The sequence below is a fragment of the Muntiacus reevesi genome, chromosome X (assembly GCF_963930625.1).
Source record: "Muntiacus reevesi chromosome X, mMunRee1.1, whole genome shotgun sequence".
NCBI classification, from domain to species: Eukaryota; Metazoa; Chordata; class Mammalia; order Artiodactyla; family Cervidae; genus Muntiacus; species Muntiacus reevesi.
In genome coordinates, this window is record NC_089271.1 from 86,221,547 (window position 1) to 86,241,074 (window position 19,528).

Below are 19,528 nucleotides of genomic sequence, written 5' to 3' on the forward strand. Positions count from 1 at the left end.
CATGGGTTTCTAGATGTAGTAGGTTCATTAAGCAAGAAGTTCTATAACATAGGCTGTATCTACCACACATTGAGAGGGTTTTATTCTAAACATTATTTGTAAATAGAATCTACTTAACACTGGCAGCTATATAACCTTGTAACTCAGTCAGAAGACCGTATCTAGAATCAGAATACATCTAAGCCCATTGAATGTGTTCATTATTTCATATAGCTGAACAGAGAAAGAAAAGAAATGTTACCTGCCAGGGAGCCTGCAGTGTAAAGATGACTTAACAGGTTATCTGCAGCTGGAAGACAAGCAAAATAACAAGTTTCCCATTCAGAGCTAAAATCCTATTATAGGCTTGATTCATTCTATAATAGTTATTTTCACAGATAAAACTTAAAATTGAGATGGAGAGTTGAAAATATGCAGAGTTGATATTTTTAATAATGGTAGCAACATTTTTAATCTTTCTAATTGAGTTTCCCTGTAGGGAAAATTATGAAAGTTACCAGTCTGATTCTTTGTTTTCCTTAATAATATACTTCACAAAAAATCCCATTAACAGAGAAAAAATTTTGAAAAACAATTTATATATATATATATATCAGAAATATTCTAGAAAAGTAGAAACAACACCTTGGTATTTACTTACCTTTCTGTTCTATTAAAAAAAAAATGATGTTAATGAGGCATAGTAGTAGGTGGGCTTAATTTCATTTGATGTTTATATTGCTATATCAATATTGATTTTTCTTTTAGGTCAAATGACATGATATTGTAAATCTTTGGACTAATCAGTACACAGCAGGTGCCATTGCAGGCATAGAGCTTAGTGGAAACGCAAAATTAGTGGGAGGAGAGTAAAGATAAATAGAGACCAAATCTACTTAAAAGTAGATTGAGATACAGTTGTTTTCCATGGGACATATAAGGTTATATATTGCCTACTCTTTTTTTTTTTAATTTAAATTTGGAAACATTTATAATATATAGTGTACTATTTAACCTGTTTTTAAATATACAGTTTAACTGGTGTTAACTATATTTAAATTGTTGTTCAAACATCACCACTATTTCCAGAATTTTTTCATTATCCCACACAGAAAATCTATCCTTTTAAGCAGTAACTCCCCATTCCCCGCTGCCCCCAGCCCCTTGTAACCTCTTTTCTATTGTGTCTAAGAATCTATTCTAGGTCAGTGGGTTCATACACTATTTGTCTTTTTTTGTTTATCTTATTTCATTAAACGTAAAATTCTCAAGATTCATCAGTGTTTTAGCGTGGATCAAAACTTCCTTTTTCTAGTGAATAATATTTTGCTGTATGTATATACCACATTTATCAATATATCTGTTGATGAAAAAGTAGGTTGTTTCTGCCTCCTCGCTATTGAATAACAATGCTATGAACATTTGTATACACATAACTGTTTGAGATGCTGTTTTCAGTTCTTTTTGCTACATACCCAAGATGGAATTGTGGGATCACATGGTTAATTCTGTTTTTAATTTTTTTTTTAATTTTATTTTATTAGTTGGAGGCTAATTACTTCACATTTCAGTGGGTTTTGTCATACATTGACAGGAATCAGCCATAGAGTTACACGTATTCCCCATCCCGATCCCCCCTCCCACCTCCCTCTCCACCCGACTCCTATGGGTCCTCCCAGTGCACCAGGCCCGAGCACTCGTTTCATGCATCTCACCTGGGCTAGTGATCTGTTGCACCATAGATAACATACATGCTGTTCTTTCGAAACATCCCACCCTCACCTTCTCCCACAGAGTTCAAAAGTCTGTTCTGTACTTCTGTGTCTCTTTTTCTGTTTTGCATATAGGGTTATCATTACCATCTTTCTAAATTCCATATATATGTGTTAGTATGCTGTAATGTTCTTTATCTTTCTGGCTTACTTCACTCTGTATAATGGGCTCCAGTTTCATCCATCTCATTAGAACTGATTCAAATGAATTCTTTTTAATGGCTGAGTAATATTCCATGGTGTATATGTACCACAGCTTCCTTATCCATTCATCTGCGGATGGGCATCTAGGCTGCTTCCATGTCCTGGCTATTATAAACAGTGCTGCGATGAACATTGAGGTGCACGTGTCTCTTTCAGATCTGGTTTCCTTGGTGTGTATGCCCAGGAGTGGGATTGCTGGGTCATGTGGCAGTTCTATTTCCAGTTTTTTAAGAAATCTCCACATTGTTTTCCATAGTGGCTGTACTAGTTTGCATTCCCACCAACAGTGTAAGAGGGTTCCCTTTTCTCCACACCCTCTCCAGCATTTATTGCTTGTAGACTTTTGGATAGCAGCCATCCTGACTGGCATGTAATGGTACCTCATTGTGGTTTTGATTTGCATTTCTCTAATAATGAGTGATGTGGAGCATCTTTTCATGTGTTTGTTAGCCATCTGTATGTCTTCTTTGGAGAAATGTCTGTTTAGTTCTTTGGCCCATTTTTTCATTGGGTCATTTATTTTTCTGGAATTGAGCTTCAGGAGTTGCTTGTATATTTTTGAGATTAATCCTTTGTCTGTTTCTTCATTTGCTATTATTTTCTCCCAATCTGAGGGCTGTCTTTTCACCTTACTTATAGTTTCCTTTGTAGTGCAGAAGATTTTAAGTTTCATTAGGTCCCATTTGTTTAGTTTTGCTTTTATTTCCAATATTCTGGGAGGTGGGTCATAGAGATCCTGCTGAGATTTATGTCGGAGAGTGTTTTGCCTATGTTCTCCTCTAGGAGTTTTAGAGTTTCTGGTCTTCCATTTAGATCTTTAATCCATTTTGAGTTTATTTTTGTGTCTGGTGTTAGAAAGTGTTCTAGTTTCATTCTTTTACAAGTGGTTGACCAGTTTTCCCAGCACCACTTGTTAAAGAGGTTGTCTTTTTTCCATTGTATATCTTTCCCTCCTTTGTCAAAGATAAGGTGTCCATAGGTTCGTGGATTTATCTCTGGGCTTTCTATTCTGTTCCATTGATCTATATTTCTGTCTTTGTGCCAGTACCATACAGTCTTGATGACTCTGGCTTTGTAGTAGAGTCTGAAGTCAGGCAGGTTGATTCCTCCAGTTCCATTCTTCTTTCTCAAGATTGCTTTGGCTATTCGTGGTTTTCTGTATTTCCATACAAATTGTGAAATTATTTGTTCTAGTTCTGTGAAAAATACCGTTGGTAGCTTGATAGGGATTGCATTGAATCTATAGATTGCTTTGGGTAGAATAGCCATTTTGACAATATTGATTCTTCCAATCCATGAACACGGTATGTTTCTCCATCTGTTTGTGTCCTCTTTGATTTCTTTCATCAGTGTTTTATAGTTTTCTATGTATAGGTCTTTTGTTTCTTTAGGTAGATATACTCCTAAGTATTTTATTCTTTTTGTTGCAATGGTGAATGGTATTGTTTTCTTAATTTCTCTTTCTGTTTTTTCATTGTTAGTATATAGGAATGCAAGGGATTTCTGTGTGTTAATTTTATATCCTGCAACTTTACTATATTCATTGATTAGCTCTAGTAATTTTCTGGAAGAGTCTTTAGGGTTTTCTATGTAGAGTATCATGTCATCTGCAAACAGCGAGAGTTTCATTTCTTCTTTTCCTATCTGGATTCCTTTTACTTTTTTTCTGCTCTGATTGCTGTGGCCCAAACTTCCAACACCATGTTGAATAGTAGTGGTGAGAGTGGGTATCCTTGTCTTGTTCCTGATTTCAGGGGAAATGCTTTCAATTTTTCACCATTGAGGGTGATGCTTGCTGTGGGTTTGTCATACATAGCTTTTATTATGTTGAGATATGTTCCCTCTAGTCCTGCTTTCTGGAGAGTTTTAATCATAAATGGATGTTGAATTTTGTCAAAGGCTTTCTCTGCATCTATTGAGATAATCATATGGTTTTTATCTTTCAATTTGTTAATGTGGTGTATTACATTGATTGACTTGCGGATATTAATGAATCCTTGCATTCCTGGGATAAAGCCCACTTGGTCATGGTGTATGATTTTTTTAATATGCTGTTGGATTCTGTTTGCTAGAATTTTGTTAAGGATTTTTGCATCTATGTTCATCAATGATATTGGCCTGTAGTTTTCCTATTTTGTGGCATCTTTGTCTGGTTTTGGAATTAGGGTGATGGTGGTCTCATAGAATGAGTTTGGAAGTTTACCTTCTTCTGCAATTTTCTGGAAGAGTTTGAGTAAAATAGGTGTTAGCTCTTCTCTAAATTTTTGGTAGAATTCAGCTGTGAAGCCATCTGGTCCTGGGCTTTTGTTTGCTGGAAGATTTTTGATTACAGTTTCGATTTCCTTGCTTGTGATGGTTCTGTTAAGATCTTCTATTTCTTCCTGGTTCAGTTTTGGAAAGTTATACTTTTCTAAGAATTTGTCCATTTCATCCAAGTTGTCCATTTTATTGGCATAGAGCTGCTGGTAGTAGTCTCTTATGATCCTTTGTATTTCAGTGTTCTCTGTTGTGATCTCACCCTTTTCATTTCTTATTTTGTTAATTTGGTTCTTCTCTCTTTGTTTCTTAATGAGTCTTGCTAGTGGTTTGTCAATTTTGTTTATTTTTTCAAAAAATCAGCTTTTAGCTTTGTTGATTTTTGCTATGGTCTCTTTAGTTTCTTTTGCATTTACTTCTACCCTAATTTTTAAGATTTCTTTTCTTCTGCTAACCCTGGGGTTCTTCATTTCTTCCTTCTCTAATTGCTTTAGGTGTAGAGTTAGGTTATTTATTTGGCTTTTTTCTTGTTTCTTGATGTAAGCCTGTAATGCTATGAACCTTCCCCTTAGCACTGCTTTTACAGTGTCCCATAGGTTCTGGGTTGTTGTGTTTTCATTTTCATTCATTTCTATGCATATTTTGATTTCTTTTTTGATTTCTTCTATGATTTGTTGGTTGTTCAGAAGCGTGTTATTTAGCCTCCATATGTTTGAATTTTTAACAATTTTTTTTCCTGTAATTGAGATTTAATCTTACTGCACTGTGGTCAGAAAAGATGACTGGAATGATTTCAATTTTTTTGAATTTTCCAAGACCAGATTTATGGCCCAGGATGTGATCTATTCTGCAGAAGGTTCCGTGTGCACTTTAGAAAAAGGTGAAATTATTTGTTTTGGGGTGAAATGTCCTATAGATATCAATTAGGTCTAGCTGGTCCATTGTATCATTTAAGGTTTGTGTTTCCTTGTTGATTTTCTGTTTAGTTGATCTATCCATAGTTGTGAGTGGGGTTTCAAAGTCTCCCACTATTATTGTCTTACTATCAATTTCCTCTTTCATACACGTTAGCGTTTGCCGTACATATTGCAGTGCTCCTATGTTGGGTGCATATATATTTATAATTGTTATATCTTCTTCTTGGATTGATCCTTTGATCATTATGTAGTATCCTTCTTTGTCTCTTTTCACATCCTTTATTTGGAAGTCTATTTTATCTGATATGAGTATTGGGACTCCTGCTTTCTTTTGTTCTCCATTTGCGTGAAATATTTTTTTCCAGCCCTTCACTTTTAGTCTGTATGTGTCTCTTGTTTTGAGATGGGTCTCTTGTAGACAGCATATATAGGGGTCTTGTTTTTGTATCCATTCAGCCAGTCTTTGTCTTTTGGTTGGGGCATTCAACCCATTTACATTTAAGGTAATTATTGATAGGTGTGGTCCCGTTGCCATTTACTTTGTTGTTTTGGGTTCACGTTTATACAACCTTTCTGCATTTCCTGTCTAGAGAAGATCCTTTAGCATTTGTTGAAGAGCTGGTTTGGTGGTGCTGAATTCTCTCAGCTTTTGCTTGTCTGTAAAGCTTTTGAATTCTCCTTCATATCTGAATGAGATCCTTGCCGGGTACAGTAATCTAGGTTGTAGATTATTCTCTTTCATTACTTTCATTATGTCCTGCCATTCCCTTCTGGCCTGGAGGGTTTCTATTGATAGATCAGCTGTTATCCTTATGGGAATCCCTTTGTGTGTTATTTGTTGTTTCTCCCTTGCTGCTTTTAGTATTTGTTCTTTGTGTTTGATCTTTGTTAATTTGATTAATATGTGTCTTGGAGTGTTTCGCCTTGGGTTTATCCTGTTTGGGACTCTCTGGGTTTCTTGTACTTGGGTGACTATTTCCTTCCCCATCTTAGGGAAGTTTTCAGCTATTATCTCCTCGAGTATTTTCTCATGGCCTTTCTTTTTGTCTTCTTCTTCTTGGACTACTATAATTCGAATGTTGGGGCGTTTCACATTGTCCCAGAGGTCCCTGAGGTTGTCCTCATTTCTTTTGATCCTTTTTTCTTTTTTCCTCTCTGCTTCATTTATTTCCACCATTCTATCTTCTACCTCACTTATCCTATCTTCTGTCTCCGTTATTCTACTCTTGGTTCCCTCCAGAGTGTTTTTGATCTCATTCATTGCATTATTCATTTTTAATTGACTCTTTTATTTCTTCTAGGTCTTTATTAAACATTTCTTGCATCTTTTCAATCTTTGTCTCCAGGCTATTTATCTGTAACTCCATTTTGTTTTCAAGATTTTGGATCATTTTTATTATCATTATTCTAAATTCTTTTTCAGGTAGATTCCCTATCTCCTCCTCTTTTGTTTGACTTGGTGGACACTTGTCATGTTCCTTTACCTGTTGGGTATTTCTCTGCCTTTTCATCTTGTTTAGATTGCTGTGTCTGGAATGGGCTTTCTGTATTCTGGAGGTCTGTGGTTCCTTTTTATTGTGGAGTTTTTACCTGGTGGGTGGGGTTGGACGGTTGGCTTGTCAAGGTTTCCTGGTTAGGGAAGCTTGTGTCAGTGTTCTGGAGCGTGGAACTCGATTTCTTCTCTTTGGAGAGCAATGGAGTTTCCAGTAATGAGTTTTGAGATGGGTCTGTGTGTTAGTTGTGACTTTGGGCAGTCTGTTTGTTGACTTTCAGGGCTATGTTCCTGCGTTGCTGGGGAATTTGCATGGTATGTCTTGCTCTAAAACTTGTTGGCTCTTGGGTGGTGGTTGGTTTCAGTGTAGGTATGGAGGCTTTTGGACGGTCTCTTATTACTTAAAGTTCCATGTAGTCAGGAGTTTTCTGGTGTTCTCAGGTTTTGGGCTTAAATCTCCTGCCTCTGGATTTCAGTTTCATTCTTCCTGTAGTCTCAGGACTTCTCCAACTATACAGCACTCATAGTAAAACTTCTATGTTAATGGCGAAAAGATTCTCCCCTGTTAGGGACTCCCAGAGAGGTTCACAGAGTTACGTGAAGAAGAGGACAGGGAGGAGGGAAATATAGATGAGCAGGAGGAAACAAAGGGAGACTCAAGAGGAGAGAGACAGATCTACGCAGTTGTCTGTTCCTAGAGTGTTCTCTGTAGCCCAGACACCCACAAAGATTCACAGAATTGGATTGGGAAGAGAAGGGGAAAGGAGGAAATAGGTGTTCTGAGGTAGAAACCAGAGAGTCAAGATTGGGAGAGAATAATCAACACACTCCTGAATAAAAATGGAAACTGATATTTGGATTCTTAAATGTTCACGGTTTATATCATATACTGAAGAACAAAAATTAAAAATCTAGAGTAGAGGTTAGACTCTTAAAAATACTATATTAAAAACAAAAACAAAAACACCCCCCCAAAAATTATAGAAATATATATGAGGTTTGGTTTAAAAATAGGACTTTTCTTTTTTTTCCTTTCTTCTTTGTAAGGTTATAGTGTATTGAAAATGAAAAATTAAGGAGTAGTAGAGGAGTACTAGAGGACTTTAAAAGAAATAAGAGGAAAAGAAAAATAGAAAATAGAAGAAGCGAAAAAAAAAAAAGAAAAAAAAAGAAGAGAAAAAAAAAGAGGAAACAAAATTTTCCCTAAGTAAAAAAATCATAAGAATTTATGAAAATGAAAGTTAAGGAGTAATGGGGGAGTAATAGGGAATTTTAAAGGAAAATAAAAGAGAAAAAATAAAAAATAAATAATTTTTTTTTATTTTTTCTTACTTAAAAAAAAAAAAAAAGTAAAAATATATCTAGGAATTTCTCTGGAGCTGTTGCAGTCAGTGTGGGTTTGGCTCAGTTTCAGATAGCTCCTCGTTCCAGCTTACACTTCTCGATATCTACAGGCCCCTTGCGGTGTAGTCAGTGTTTCCTACAGGGATTTTAATCTGTTGCACCAGTTCCTTCTGAATCGGTTCCCTTTGTTTATTTGGCTTCTGTTTGCCGTATCTTCAGGGCCTAATTTCCGCCCTGACATAGGCGGGCGGAGGTGGACTCTTATTCAGGTAGCGAGTTTCCTCGCGCTGCAGGGCGGGGCTGGCGCTGCGGGGAGGGGCCGGCGCTGCTCAGGCTCCGGCTGCTCTCTATGGAGTGCACCCGGCCCTGCGCGTGGTTCCAGCCCTCGGGTGTTCCGCAGAAGGTCGGAACAGAAAGCTGCGCCTGCTCTTTGTGCCTTCCCTGTAAGAGCGGTCCAGGCAGCCAGGGGCTTGATGGGCGCACTCTCCCCGGGTGCGCACGCCCACTCCCTTCCGCGGTCCCAGTCTCAGACTCCGCTGGCGCCAGTCTGGTGCGTGCGCCTTCCGCCCTCCGCGTCCCCAGCCCCAGTCCCCGCCCGCGCAGGTCGGGTGTCTGCGCCCTGTGTCTCACCACGACCCTTCCGACGGATGTCGACCATCCAGAATCTCGGTCCCTTTGTTCTGCGAACGGCCGGCAGTGTTTTCGGGCCGGTTAATTTTCTCTCTCTTTTGCTCTCCCACAGTTCAAGCTGGGAACTCACAAAAGCTCCCTCCGCTTGTCCCTCAGGGCACTCAGGCCGGACCCTGCCCCAAGTAATGCTGCCGCTCCTCTCCGTTCTGCCCCCACTTGCTGGTCGCCGATGCGGTCGTCTGGGGTACTTTTCTGCTGGGAGTTGCTTTTAGGCTTGTAATCTGTGGGTTTTATTTATTGTTTCTCCCCCAGTTAGGTTGCCCTCTGAGATTCAAACACTTCCCCCAGGCCTGCCAGGGTGAGGGTTTCCCGGTGTCTGGGAACGTCCTCTATTAAGTCCCTTCCCGGGACGGATCTCCGTCCTTAGCTCTTTTGTCTCACTTTTTATCTTTTATATTTTGTCCTACCTCCTTTCGAAGACAATGGGATGTTTTTCTGGGCGCCTGGTGACCTCAGCTAGCGATCAGAAGTTGTTTTGTGAAGTTTGCTCTGCGTTCAGTTATTCTTTTGATGAATTTGTAGGAGAGAAAGTGGTCTCCCCGTCCTACTCCTCCGCCATCTTGGCTCCTCCCCCCTGTTTTTAATTTTTAAGAAACCACCAAGCTGTTTTCCACAGTGCTGGTGCCGTTTTACATTCCAACCAGCAATGCATAAGGGTTCCAATTTTAATACATCCTTACCAACAGTTTTTATTTCCCACTTTTTGGACAATAGCCATTCTAGTGGGCATTGTAGAAATGGTATCTCATTATAGGTGCTTTAAAAAATGCTATTGTAAATGGAATTGTTTTCTTAATTTCCTTTCAGATTATAGTGCACAGAAATACAACTGATTTTTGCATGCTGATTAAGTATCCTGAAACTTTGCTGAATTCATTTATTAGCTCTTTCAGTTTTTTGTTGGATTATTTAGTGTTTTCTTCATATAAAATCATCATCTGTAAACAGAGACAATATTTTTAATTTTCTAATTTTAATGCCTTTTATTTCTCTTTCTTGTCTAATTGCTCTGGTTAGTACTATGATGGATAGATGTGTTGTAAGCATTCACCCTTGCCTTGTTCCTGTTCTTAACAGATATGATTTCAGTCTTTTACTATTGAGTATGTTAACTGTGACAACATCTTTTTTTTTTGACAACATCTTTTTATATGGTCTTTATCATGTTGTGAAAGTTTACTTTTATTCCTAGTTTAAAGTGCATTTTTTTTCTCACAAATATGTGTTGGATTTTATCAAATGCTTTTAATGTATTAGTAGAAATGATCATATGAGATGTTTTCCCTTTATTCTATTAATGCGGCATATTACATTGGTTGATCTTTCGTTTGTTTTTGGACAAAGAGAAATAAACACTATTTTTAGACATTCTACAAAATAGGATGTTTACTCACTGGATGATATAAATCTGCATTACTGAAGGTTCACATAGTAAAAGAATTAGAGACCATGTGATTTTAGCTTGGCCAGATTCCTTCCTACACTTTTTTCCTGTATTTTTTAGGTTGAATGAGTTCAATATGGGGGAAAAAAGTGGCAAAAGATTAAAAGTGCAAATAGCTTTGCACAATTTTCCCACCCAAAATATAATTAAGTCACAAAAATTAAAGTTTCGGCTTGCTTGTTTTTTTGTAATACATATATTTTTCATTGACGTTTAGTTGACACAGTGTTTCAGGTGCACAGCAAATTGATTCAGTTATCCAAGTACACATGTATTATTTTTGAAATTATTTTCTATCATAGGTTATTGCAAAATATTGACTATAGTTCCCTATGCTATACAGTAAACCTTTGTTGCTTGTTGTATATCTATTTTTTAATTAGAAATCTATCATTCTATTCATACTAAGTCAAAGTGGAGTCAAAATGTCATAATTTTTTTAGTTAGGCAAAAAATCATAAGTTTTCTAAAATATATATATTATACATATTTTGTATATGTATACAAAAGCTTTTTTACTTGCAATTGATAAAAGCTTGAAAAAGAACATAAAAAAAAAGTGAGAGATGGACAGATTGGAGAACAAAAACTAAATGGGAGCACTGAATATAAAATAGAAAAAGTGAAACAAACTAGATAAAAGTAAAAGATCATCATATTTTTATATGTTAAATCACCCCTGCATTCCAAGTATTATTTTAGATCTGTCTGTTTCTTTCTTCAACTCTGTCAATTTTTACTTCATGTATTTTGGATAGGAATATGTTCATAATAATTATATCTTCTTGATGGGTTGAAACTTTTAATAATATATAATATCCTTGTCTCTTGTGACCTTTTTGTGATTTAAAGTGACAATTTTAATTTGACAATAATATAGATACCTCAATTTTTTTTTCAGCTACTATATACATGCCATATTTTTTCCCATGGTTTTACTTTCAATCACTTTGCATCTTTTTATTGAAAACATGTAGACTGCATATAGCAGTATGTTTGTTTATTTATTTGCTTGTTTTATTGAGGTATAATTGAGACATAATTTTGTTTACTGCCCTTTAGCATTTGGGGACAGAACAGGCTTGCTAGTGATAAATTATCTCTTTTCTTGTTGCTGTTGTTGTTATTGTTAATTTGGAAATGTCTTAGTTTTTCATTCTTTTTTTGTTTTTTTTTTTGAGTGTTTCAATAAAACTTTATTTACAAAAGAGGGTTAGGTTAGTTTTTCATTTTTAGAGGATGGTTTTTGTGGGTATAAAATTCTTGTTGATGGTGTTTTATTTCAGCACTTATTTTATCCCACTACCTTTTGACTCCAATGGGAGAAATCATATAATAATCCTATTGAGAATTCCTTAAATGTGACAATTCACTTCTCTGTTACTGCCCTAAAAATTATCATTTTCTACATTTGACATTTTGATTAGAAAGTGTCTCATAGTTCCTTGATGTCCTACTTGGAGTTAATGAGCTTCTTAGGTGTGTGTATTTACATATTTCATCAGATTTGGAAAGTTTTCAATCATTATTTATTCAAATAGTTTTTCTTCTCTTTCTCTTTTGGTAATCCTGTGATATTCATGTTGGTATGCTTGGTGTCCCACAGATCCCTCATGCTTTGTTTATTTTTCTTCATTCTTTTATCTTTCTGTTCCTTCAACCTAATAATATGTTTCCTTACCTTCACGTTCATTGATCCTTTCCTCTGCCTGCCCATATCTGCTGCTGCTGCTGCTGCTAAGTCACTTCAGTCACGTCCAACTCTGTGACCCTATAGACGGCAGCCCACCAGGCTCCATCATCCATGGGATTTTCCAGGCAAGGACACTAGAGTGGGGTGCCATTGCCTTCTCCGGTGCCCATATGTACTCCTATAGAGTCAATTTTCAATTTCAGTTATCGGTACTTTTCACTTTCAGAATTTCTGTTGGATTCCTTTTTGTAATTTCTATGTCTTTATTATTCTATTCATAATATTATTTTCCTTTCGTTATTTGTGCATAGTTTCCTTTAGCTCATTGAGCATGTTTAAAACAGTTTATCTAATATTTTTGATTTATAACTTTAAATTCTGAACTTCTTCCAGAATTCTTTCTGTCAAAATTCTTTTTTCCCTACAAGGGCATGCTTTCTTGTTTCTTCTCATGCTTTGTAATACTTTTGTTGAGAACTGGAGATTTGAATATATTATAACTTTGGGACTCTAATTATGCCACTCCTTAAAGACAGCTGATTTTTGTTTCCTGAGGACGGTATTCCTTGTGTGTGGTCACTCTAGTTTTTGGGTTTCATTATCTCTTCAGTCAGCCAGTGATCTGATAATGCAGGCTACATTGCTTCAGTCATGTCTGACTCTTTGTGACCCCATGGACTGTAGCCCATCAGGCTTCGCTGTCCATGAGGATTCTCCAGGCAATAATACTGGAGTGGGTTGCCATGCCCTCCTCCTAGGGGATCTTCCTGACCCAGGGATTGAACCAGCATCTCTTATGTCTCCTGAATTGGCAGGTGGGTTCTTTACCTTGAGTGTCACCTAGATCTGACACTTATTTCCTTAGTTGTCTGGTTCCAAAAGGCAGTAGAGGTGTTTCTGCCTGTTTAAAGCTTCTAAGAGATGCCATTAGGGAAACCTACTGCAACCAGAGAGTTTTAAAACCAAGGCAAGCATCTACCAAACCAACCAGAATGCACATTTCTGAATTCTGGAGAACAGGATCCCCATTGCTCACCCTGGCATCAGCCATTCCCTTTTGCATCTCGGCATTATCCTCACAGTGACAGGAATGGCAGTCCACACCAGTATTCTTGCCTGGGGCATCCTGTGGACAGAGGAGCCTGATACGCTACAGTCCACAGGGTTGCAAAGAGTCAGGCACAACTGAGCGACTAGCACACATACACATTGTATGTGTGTGTATATGTGTGCATTTGTGTGTGTGTGTGTGTTTGTGTGTGTGTATATATTGAAGTTGTTCTGAAAGAGAGTTTTTAAGTGAACTATCTGAAAGATATCGGAAAGATGGTTTTAACAGTTTTATCTGAAAGATAGTTTTAAATTGGGTCCATACTTGTCCCTCAGACTCAGTATTGGACTATGATGTGGCCAACTTTGAGGTGGTCAAGATGAAATAGCTGGGAAAATGATGTGTGGACTGTAGGGGCCAAAGCTAGGCTTCTTTCCTGGAAAATTGTTTTAGAAATTGGAAATCACATAGAAGAGCAGGATAGGAAAAAAATACAGATATTATAAATAATGGGAGATTATTTTTATAGGCTTGATGTGGTTCGTAAGACTGAAAATGATTCCAAATTTTGCCAATATTGAAGAGTATAGTTGATGATTATTATTACTGCACATGAGTAAATTCTACATAGTATTTTTCTGTTTTTTTATATATTGAATAATTATCATGACAGGAAATAAATCTTAAAATTATGGTATGTGTTTAAGACCTAGAAAGTCAGTCAATTTTGTAATGTTATTTATTGTCATATGATTTTTTAATTTAACATTTATATACTATAGTGCAGAGAAACCAAACACTTCTATATATTTATTCACATTAAATTGTAGCTGTTTTTTGGTTAAGTTTTTGGGTGAAGGGGAAGATACACTGGTACTGTGACAGAAGCACAATCAGAAATTTATCCACTATACTAGTTAATCACTTTTATAGTTGTTAATGTATCTTTTATAATCCTAATAATGAAATACTAAACTGTTATGCTTTTATTTCTTTTTAGAACCTTGTAAAGCATCTTCCTGAGCAGAAGGTACTCAATGAACTAGCAGAGCTGAAGAATGAATATGATGACCTCTGTGAACCTGAACAGTTTGGAGTTGTGGTAAGCATCTAGCCTAAGGGCCCACAGGCTCAGCTTGGAGGTAACCCTTAACGGAAACGGGTCGGATGAGGGGGAGACATTTCAATTGCTTATATATATATTTTTTCTACCGTATAACTGTATGACTTATGTAACATTGACTGTCAGAAGGAAAAACAAACCTTATTACTTATAATATTATTGAAAAATAAAGAAGTTAAGATCTACATTATGAAATACCTCACAACATCTCAGGGATCTTCCTCTATATCAATGCTGATATTAGTATTAATATATAAAAATAACACGTTATTGTATTGACTATTTTTCCTTCTATTTAGATCTTGCTATTAGAATTTGGCTTTTTAATAAAGTTAGGCTTCTTAAGGGTAGAAAGATGAAAACTGTTATAGATAATTAGAAATATTCTAGAGTCTCTTTCGAATGGTATATATTGTATCAGAAAAAAGACAAAAATTTTTAGATTTCCCGTAGAGTTTCATTAATTGATTAAAACCATTAAATACACAGTTTCAGCTGGAAATAAAATTTCTTAAATACATTTCGTGCTTTAGTGTGGTTAAATAATTACTGAAATGAATTATGTTTTTTCTTTTTGAATTATGTTTTCTTATCTCCTCTTCATTTTAAAGGGTATAAAATAAGACTAGGTGTAGATTATGTATTAAAACTATAGCATTTTATATATATATATATATATACACACACATATATATATGTATGTATATATATTTGTATATCTATATGTGTATATATATGTGTGTGTGTGTGTGTATATATATATATATATGTTTCAAGCTTTTCTCAAAACTGCTATTCAAATAATTGAGAAAAAGTTGGTGGGTATGATGATTTATTTAATTTCCTAGAGAAAAGCTATTTTTGACTGTGTTTAATTCAAGTTTGGTCTCATATGAATAAATAGTTCTATTACAGCTTTCAGTTTTACCTTGGCTCTCTGACCATTTTCCATCTGCATACTAAGACTTAAAATTTACCATTGCACTTAATAGTCAAATATTCTGCTTAATCCAGAATAGTTTATAACCTCTTTAATAGTAATACATTTGATTCGATCTGATTGGCACTCTGCAATTTAAAAATCCTGTTTAAAGTCAAAATGTGATAGATAGATAGAACAGAGAATATTCCTTTTGAACATATGCAATAACTGCTTACCCATATTTAGAGTTTATTAGATATAGCACTGCATATGCTGATGTAGGAGGGTTCTGTCAAATCCTTGAAAAGCAAATCAGGAATGTATATTTAGGGTGAAATAGAGCATGTATAGATACCTGAAAAAACTATATCTCTCATTTTTGAATTAACCAAATTAACTAAACTGGCCAGATATTGTTTATTAAGTAGCAATACTTTAACAGATATTAAATAATAAAATTTTCTAGACACTTAAAACTTAAGCTACTAAAATTCATATTATAATTGAAGCAAGGTTATATACCATCTGAGAATTCAGCTGAGTCATGATGGTTATGAGTTTTACAGTAGGTACACTGCAGTTTCTCCAAAGCCATTTTTTTCCTGAATGCAGTTTATCTTGGAAGATGTATTAGTTTGCCAAGCAAGTCCTTCAAGAGGAATATCCTTGGTACTACACTGAGGAAATGAAGTTTGAGGACATAAAGAGCAATATACCTTCTGAACTCAAAGCAAAATAGGAAAGGAAAGAGATTTTGTGTTTATGCATGCAATCATAAATAATTCTGGGGCTGTTAGCATGAAGTCACCTGGTCCTCTTATTTACTCTCCCCATCCTTAGCTATATGTTTATAGGGAAGATAGTGAAGGACATTTCTAAGTAGTTTATGCTATGTAAATTATCTAAGGCAGTATCAATCAGAATTTGTCTGATCTATATATAGTTTAGATAGTCTCATATCTAGCAAAAAGTTTCTTGAAATAATGATATAACTTAGTCTGTTAACCATATATGTAAGCATGTGTATCTTGTATATAGTAGCCAGTATATAAGTGCTTATTGGATTTTAAGATAATTATTAGAACTAAGTATGAGCCTGAGATTAAAAATTGCATAGCTTAGGTCTCAAAGTAAAAATTATGTTCAAATATATTTCTTCAAGTCTATGCTGAAATTAAATTCACTCCTCTGTGGAAATGTCCAAATACTTTTTAATCCTGGAAATATATGGACAGCCTACTTTTAGGACAACTTTGGACATCTGTAGAATCCTCTGCCCAAATGAGAAAGGTCCCAATCTTGTTGTCTTGCTTTTGCTTTCTTCTGCCATCAAAATTATTAGTTTAGTCTTCTTCAAAATGTATATTCATCATGTGATTTCCATATTGAAATCCTTCAGTGTCTCCCAGAGTTTACAGAATAAAATCTGAGCTCCTTCACATTCTCATTGTGCCTCTAACTCTCTGACTTTATGTCTCCCTGTTCTCTTTAGCAAACTGAATTGGTGTCTTTATGACATTTTAGCTTTTACCTCGGCGGGACTCTCATTGCCATTTCAGCAGTTATTTTACTTGTTCTTAATTCAGTGGTCTTTTGTTTTTAGCGATTATACCGTATCTTACCATATTCTACAAGTCTTTTCTCACTCCCCTTCCCATTCTTTTCAACCTACAGACAACCTGATCTCTTACCAGGGAAATGAGAAAGCAAATAGGTGCTAGAGCAGTATCTCTCCTACCCACAGTTGTTATCTCTACCCATATCTTGTGTTAACCTCTTCTCTGTCAAACCTCAGAAAAAGGGATACTTTATTTATTATGACTAATACTATTGTTGTTGTTGTTAAGGATAGAAATATGAATGTATTGAGGTGTTACTATATCCAATGCCATGCTAGGTGTTTTACACGCACCATCTCGTGAATTCCTCACAGCCCTATGAGACTGATATTATTGTTGACTCCATGTTACAAATGAGGATAGTGAGTTCAAGGGAGGTTTTGGACCTTGTTCACAGTTACATAGCAGTAGGTACAGAATTTAGTCCCAGGCAGTCTAATGTCATGGACTGTGATTTTAACAACTGTAGTGAACTGGTGTGTGCCTATGTGTACATGTGCATGTGTGTGTGAAGTAGTCTACTACATACTAATTTGCTTATCTCTCTGTAAGGCATTAATTATCCCCTGCCTACTTTTGTTCTATTTGTCTGTTGCCTCTTCAGTTCCTCAGTCTCCACTCTGCTCTTCTCTTCAGAAATAAGAATCTTCTTAAGTCATTCATTGCCCCAAAATATATGAATGGATAGCTGGATGAATAAAAAACCCTTCACTAGCCCTGAGGTCCATGATAAATACTGCCTTCTCTTCATTACCTAGCATGAGTTTTTTCAAAGAGTAGTCTCTTTTTGTTTTCTACTTCCTTACCTCTAGTTACTTACTATTCAGGAAACAGCAATTAGAATGCTACCTTAAATAATGCATTGAAACTGATCTAGGAGAGATCATTAATTAACACTTAATTGCATCTAAAATATACATTTGATCTACTGACTTCTCTTCTGTGCTGTTACTACTGTAACCCAAGCCAGCATCATCTTTCCCTTAACCATTATAATACACTTTTAGTCTGTTTTCTCCACTTATGCTTTTGACCTTTTTCCAAATTAGTCTCGGCACAGCCCTTGATGTGACATTTCTAAAGTACATTTGTGTTGCATCATTATTTATCTGCTTAAAGCATCAGTGCATTGTTTTTTGAATTTACCATGCTCTTTCCTGTCTTTGGACCATTACACACGCTGCTCCCGCTTACTCCCACTCCTGCCTGTTTCTCTCCTGCTTATTCTTTGAGTCTCTGCTTAAATTTTTCTCCCCATTATGCTCTCACTTACTTACTAGGCCTCCCTATTAAATTCTCTCAGAGCACCTTTTTTTTCTTTTCCTTTCTCAAAATTATCATGGTTTTTAATTAAATGTTTAATCGCAAGGTTTTTTATTGAATGACCCCTGCTAGATTACAACTTCTTTAAATGTCTGTATTATATTGATTTAATTCACATGATATACTTACCAATGTTTGTTGAATGTATTAGCTTGAATGTAAAATCAAGTGGGCTCTTTTTATTCCTAAATCTGTATTCGTTTGGTACTTGAACATTGAAGAATTTAGATTCCTTATTGAGTCCTTTTCTTTCTTTGCCTTCTCTAGTGATAAATACTGTTTCCTAATTTTACTCCTATCACCCTGCCAATGTCCTTTAGAATTTTCATTATTGTATAACTTCCTGGATGATAAAAACAAAATCTCATCAGTTAGAAATGTACATATGCCAGAATTGCGATTACTCTTGCAATATTCACTAAAATCTCATCAAACAAAAGAAAAACAGTAAAACTGGCAAGTCTAGGGAAGAATCAGGCTTTGAATTTTTGAAAAAAGATAAACTTACCTGAGACAGTGACTGGGCTGCTAAGATTTCTGTAAACTTTCTTTCCCTCTTTGTTTTTTATCAACCATATCATTGGATTTGCTTATTTTCACATGTCATAAATTAAAAAGAAATCAGAAAAAAAAGAGAGAGAGAGAAGAAAAAAGAAACAAAAAAGTCTAGGAACCTTTCCTGTATCTAGAGGCAGGTTTCCTGGGAAGAGGGATATGTTACTTCCCACACCATCTAGGATCAATAGTCCTTTTCTTTAGGGGGGTAGATTGGCTGCATAGCGTCCTACTGACTTGTCTTTCAATCTGCCTCCCACAGAATTGAATTTGGTACATTGTTGTAATTATGTGCTGTACCTGAACTGGGGGAAAAAACACAGATCTTTGAAAACTCTGCCGGTTAGAACCCCCAGCAGGAGCTTTCAGACTCTTCCCAGTGTGTTTGCAGCTCAGCTGTTCTTAGACCTTAGAGCTATGGAAATTCCCACTTGTCTTGCACTGTGGATGGAGACCCATACTGTGTGTATCTATTAAAGTAACACATCTTCTAAGAAAAAGAAGGCAATAATTAGTTCTCTTAGTAATGGGTACTTTGTTTTTCTGACTTCAAAATTACCCATATTTTTCAATTAAAAACATTCTAAAGCTATAATCTAAGAAAAAGATGTTGAGATAGCCTTGTGCATAAAAACATTTATAATGAAAAGCAAAGATTATGTGATACTGCTGACAGCACAGTTAATTTTTTTTCTTTTTCTGCATAAATATGTGAAGGCGGGAGGAGTAGATTTATGCCTGTAGTTGGAACTATAGCTATAAAATCAGTTTGCTTTTTAATTTTTTTGAAGCCCCCCAAGAGCTTATGAGCTCTATTCAAGATAGCTTAATCAGGTGAAAAGGAAATTCTTAAAAACTTTTTTTTTTTCTCCCAAACATCATCAAAGGCAGTTAGTTTGGATGGAAAAATTGTAGCTCTTCTGTTCCATTAATATTAAATCATTATTCAAGTTTGCATATTCATTGGGAAAATTTCATTTTTCTTTATCTGCTTTCATTCAAAGTGTTCAGTGTTTTGATATGTAATGCCTTGACTGTTTCTATTTTCATTCCTTCTGTAAATATGAATGCTAGCTCTTACTTCTAGATATGCCTTCATTTTTATCTGAAAAAAAAAAAGATGGTTTAATAATTGTGAGATCAG

General features: G+C 35.7%; 1 protein-coding gene across 2 annotated transcripts in view; it reads left to right on the plus strand.

Annotated features, from left to right (window-relative positions):
* Positions 1-19,528, plus strand: part of DIAPH2 (diaphanous related formin 2) — a 969,789-nt gene that overhangs the window by 466,872 nt on the left and 483,389 nt on the right. For both annotated transcript variants that reach the window (XM_065914818.1, XM_065914819.1), the window contains one exon: positions 13,843-13,944. In XM_065914818.1, the coding sequence (XP_065770890.1) occupies positions 13,843-13,944 (102 nt within the window). The remainder of the gene's footprint in view (positions 1-13,842; positions 13,945-19,528) is intronic.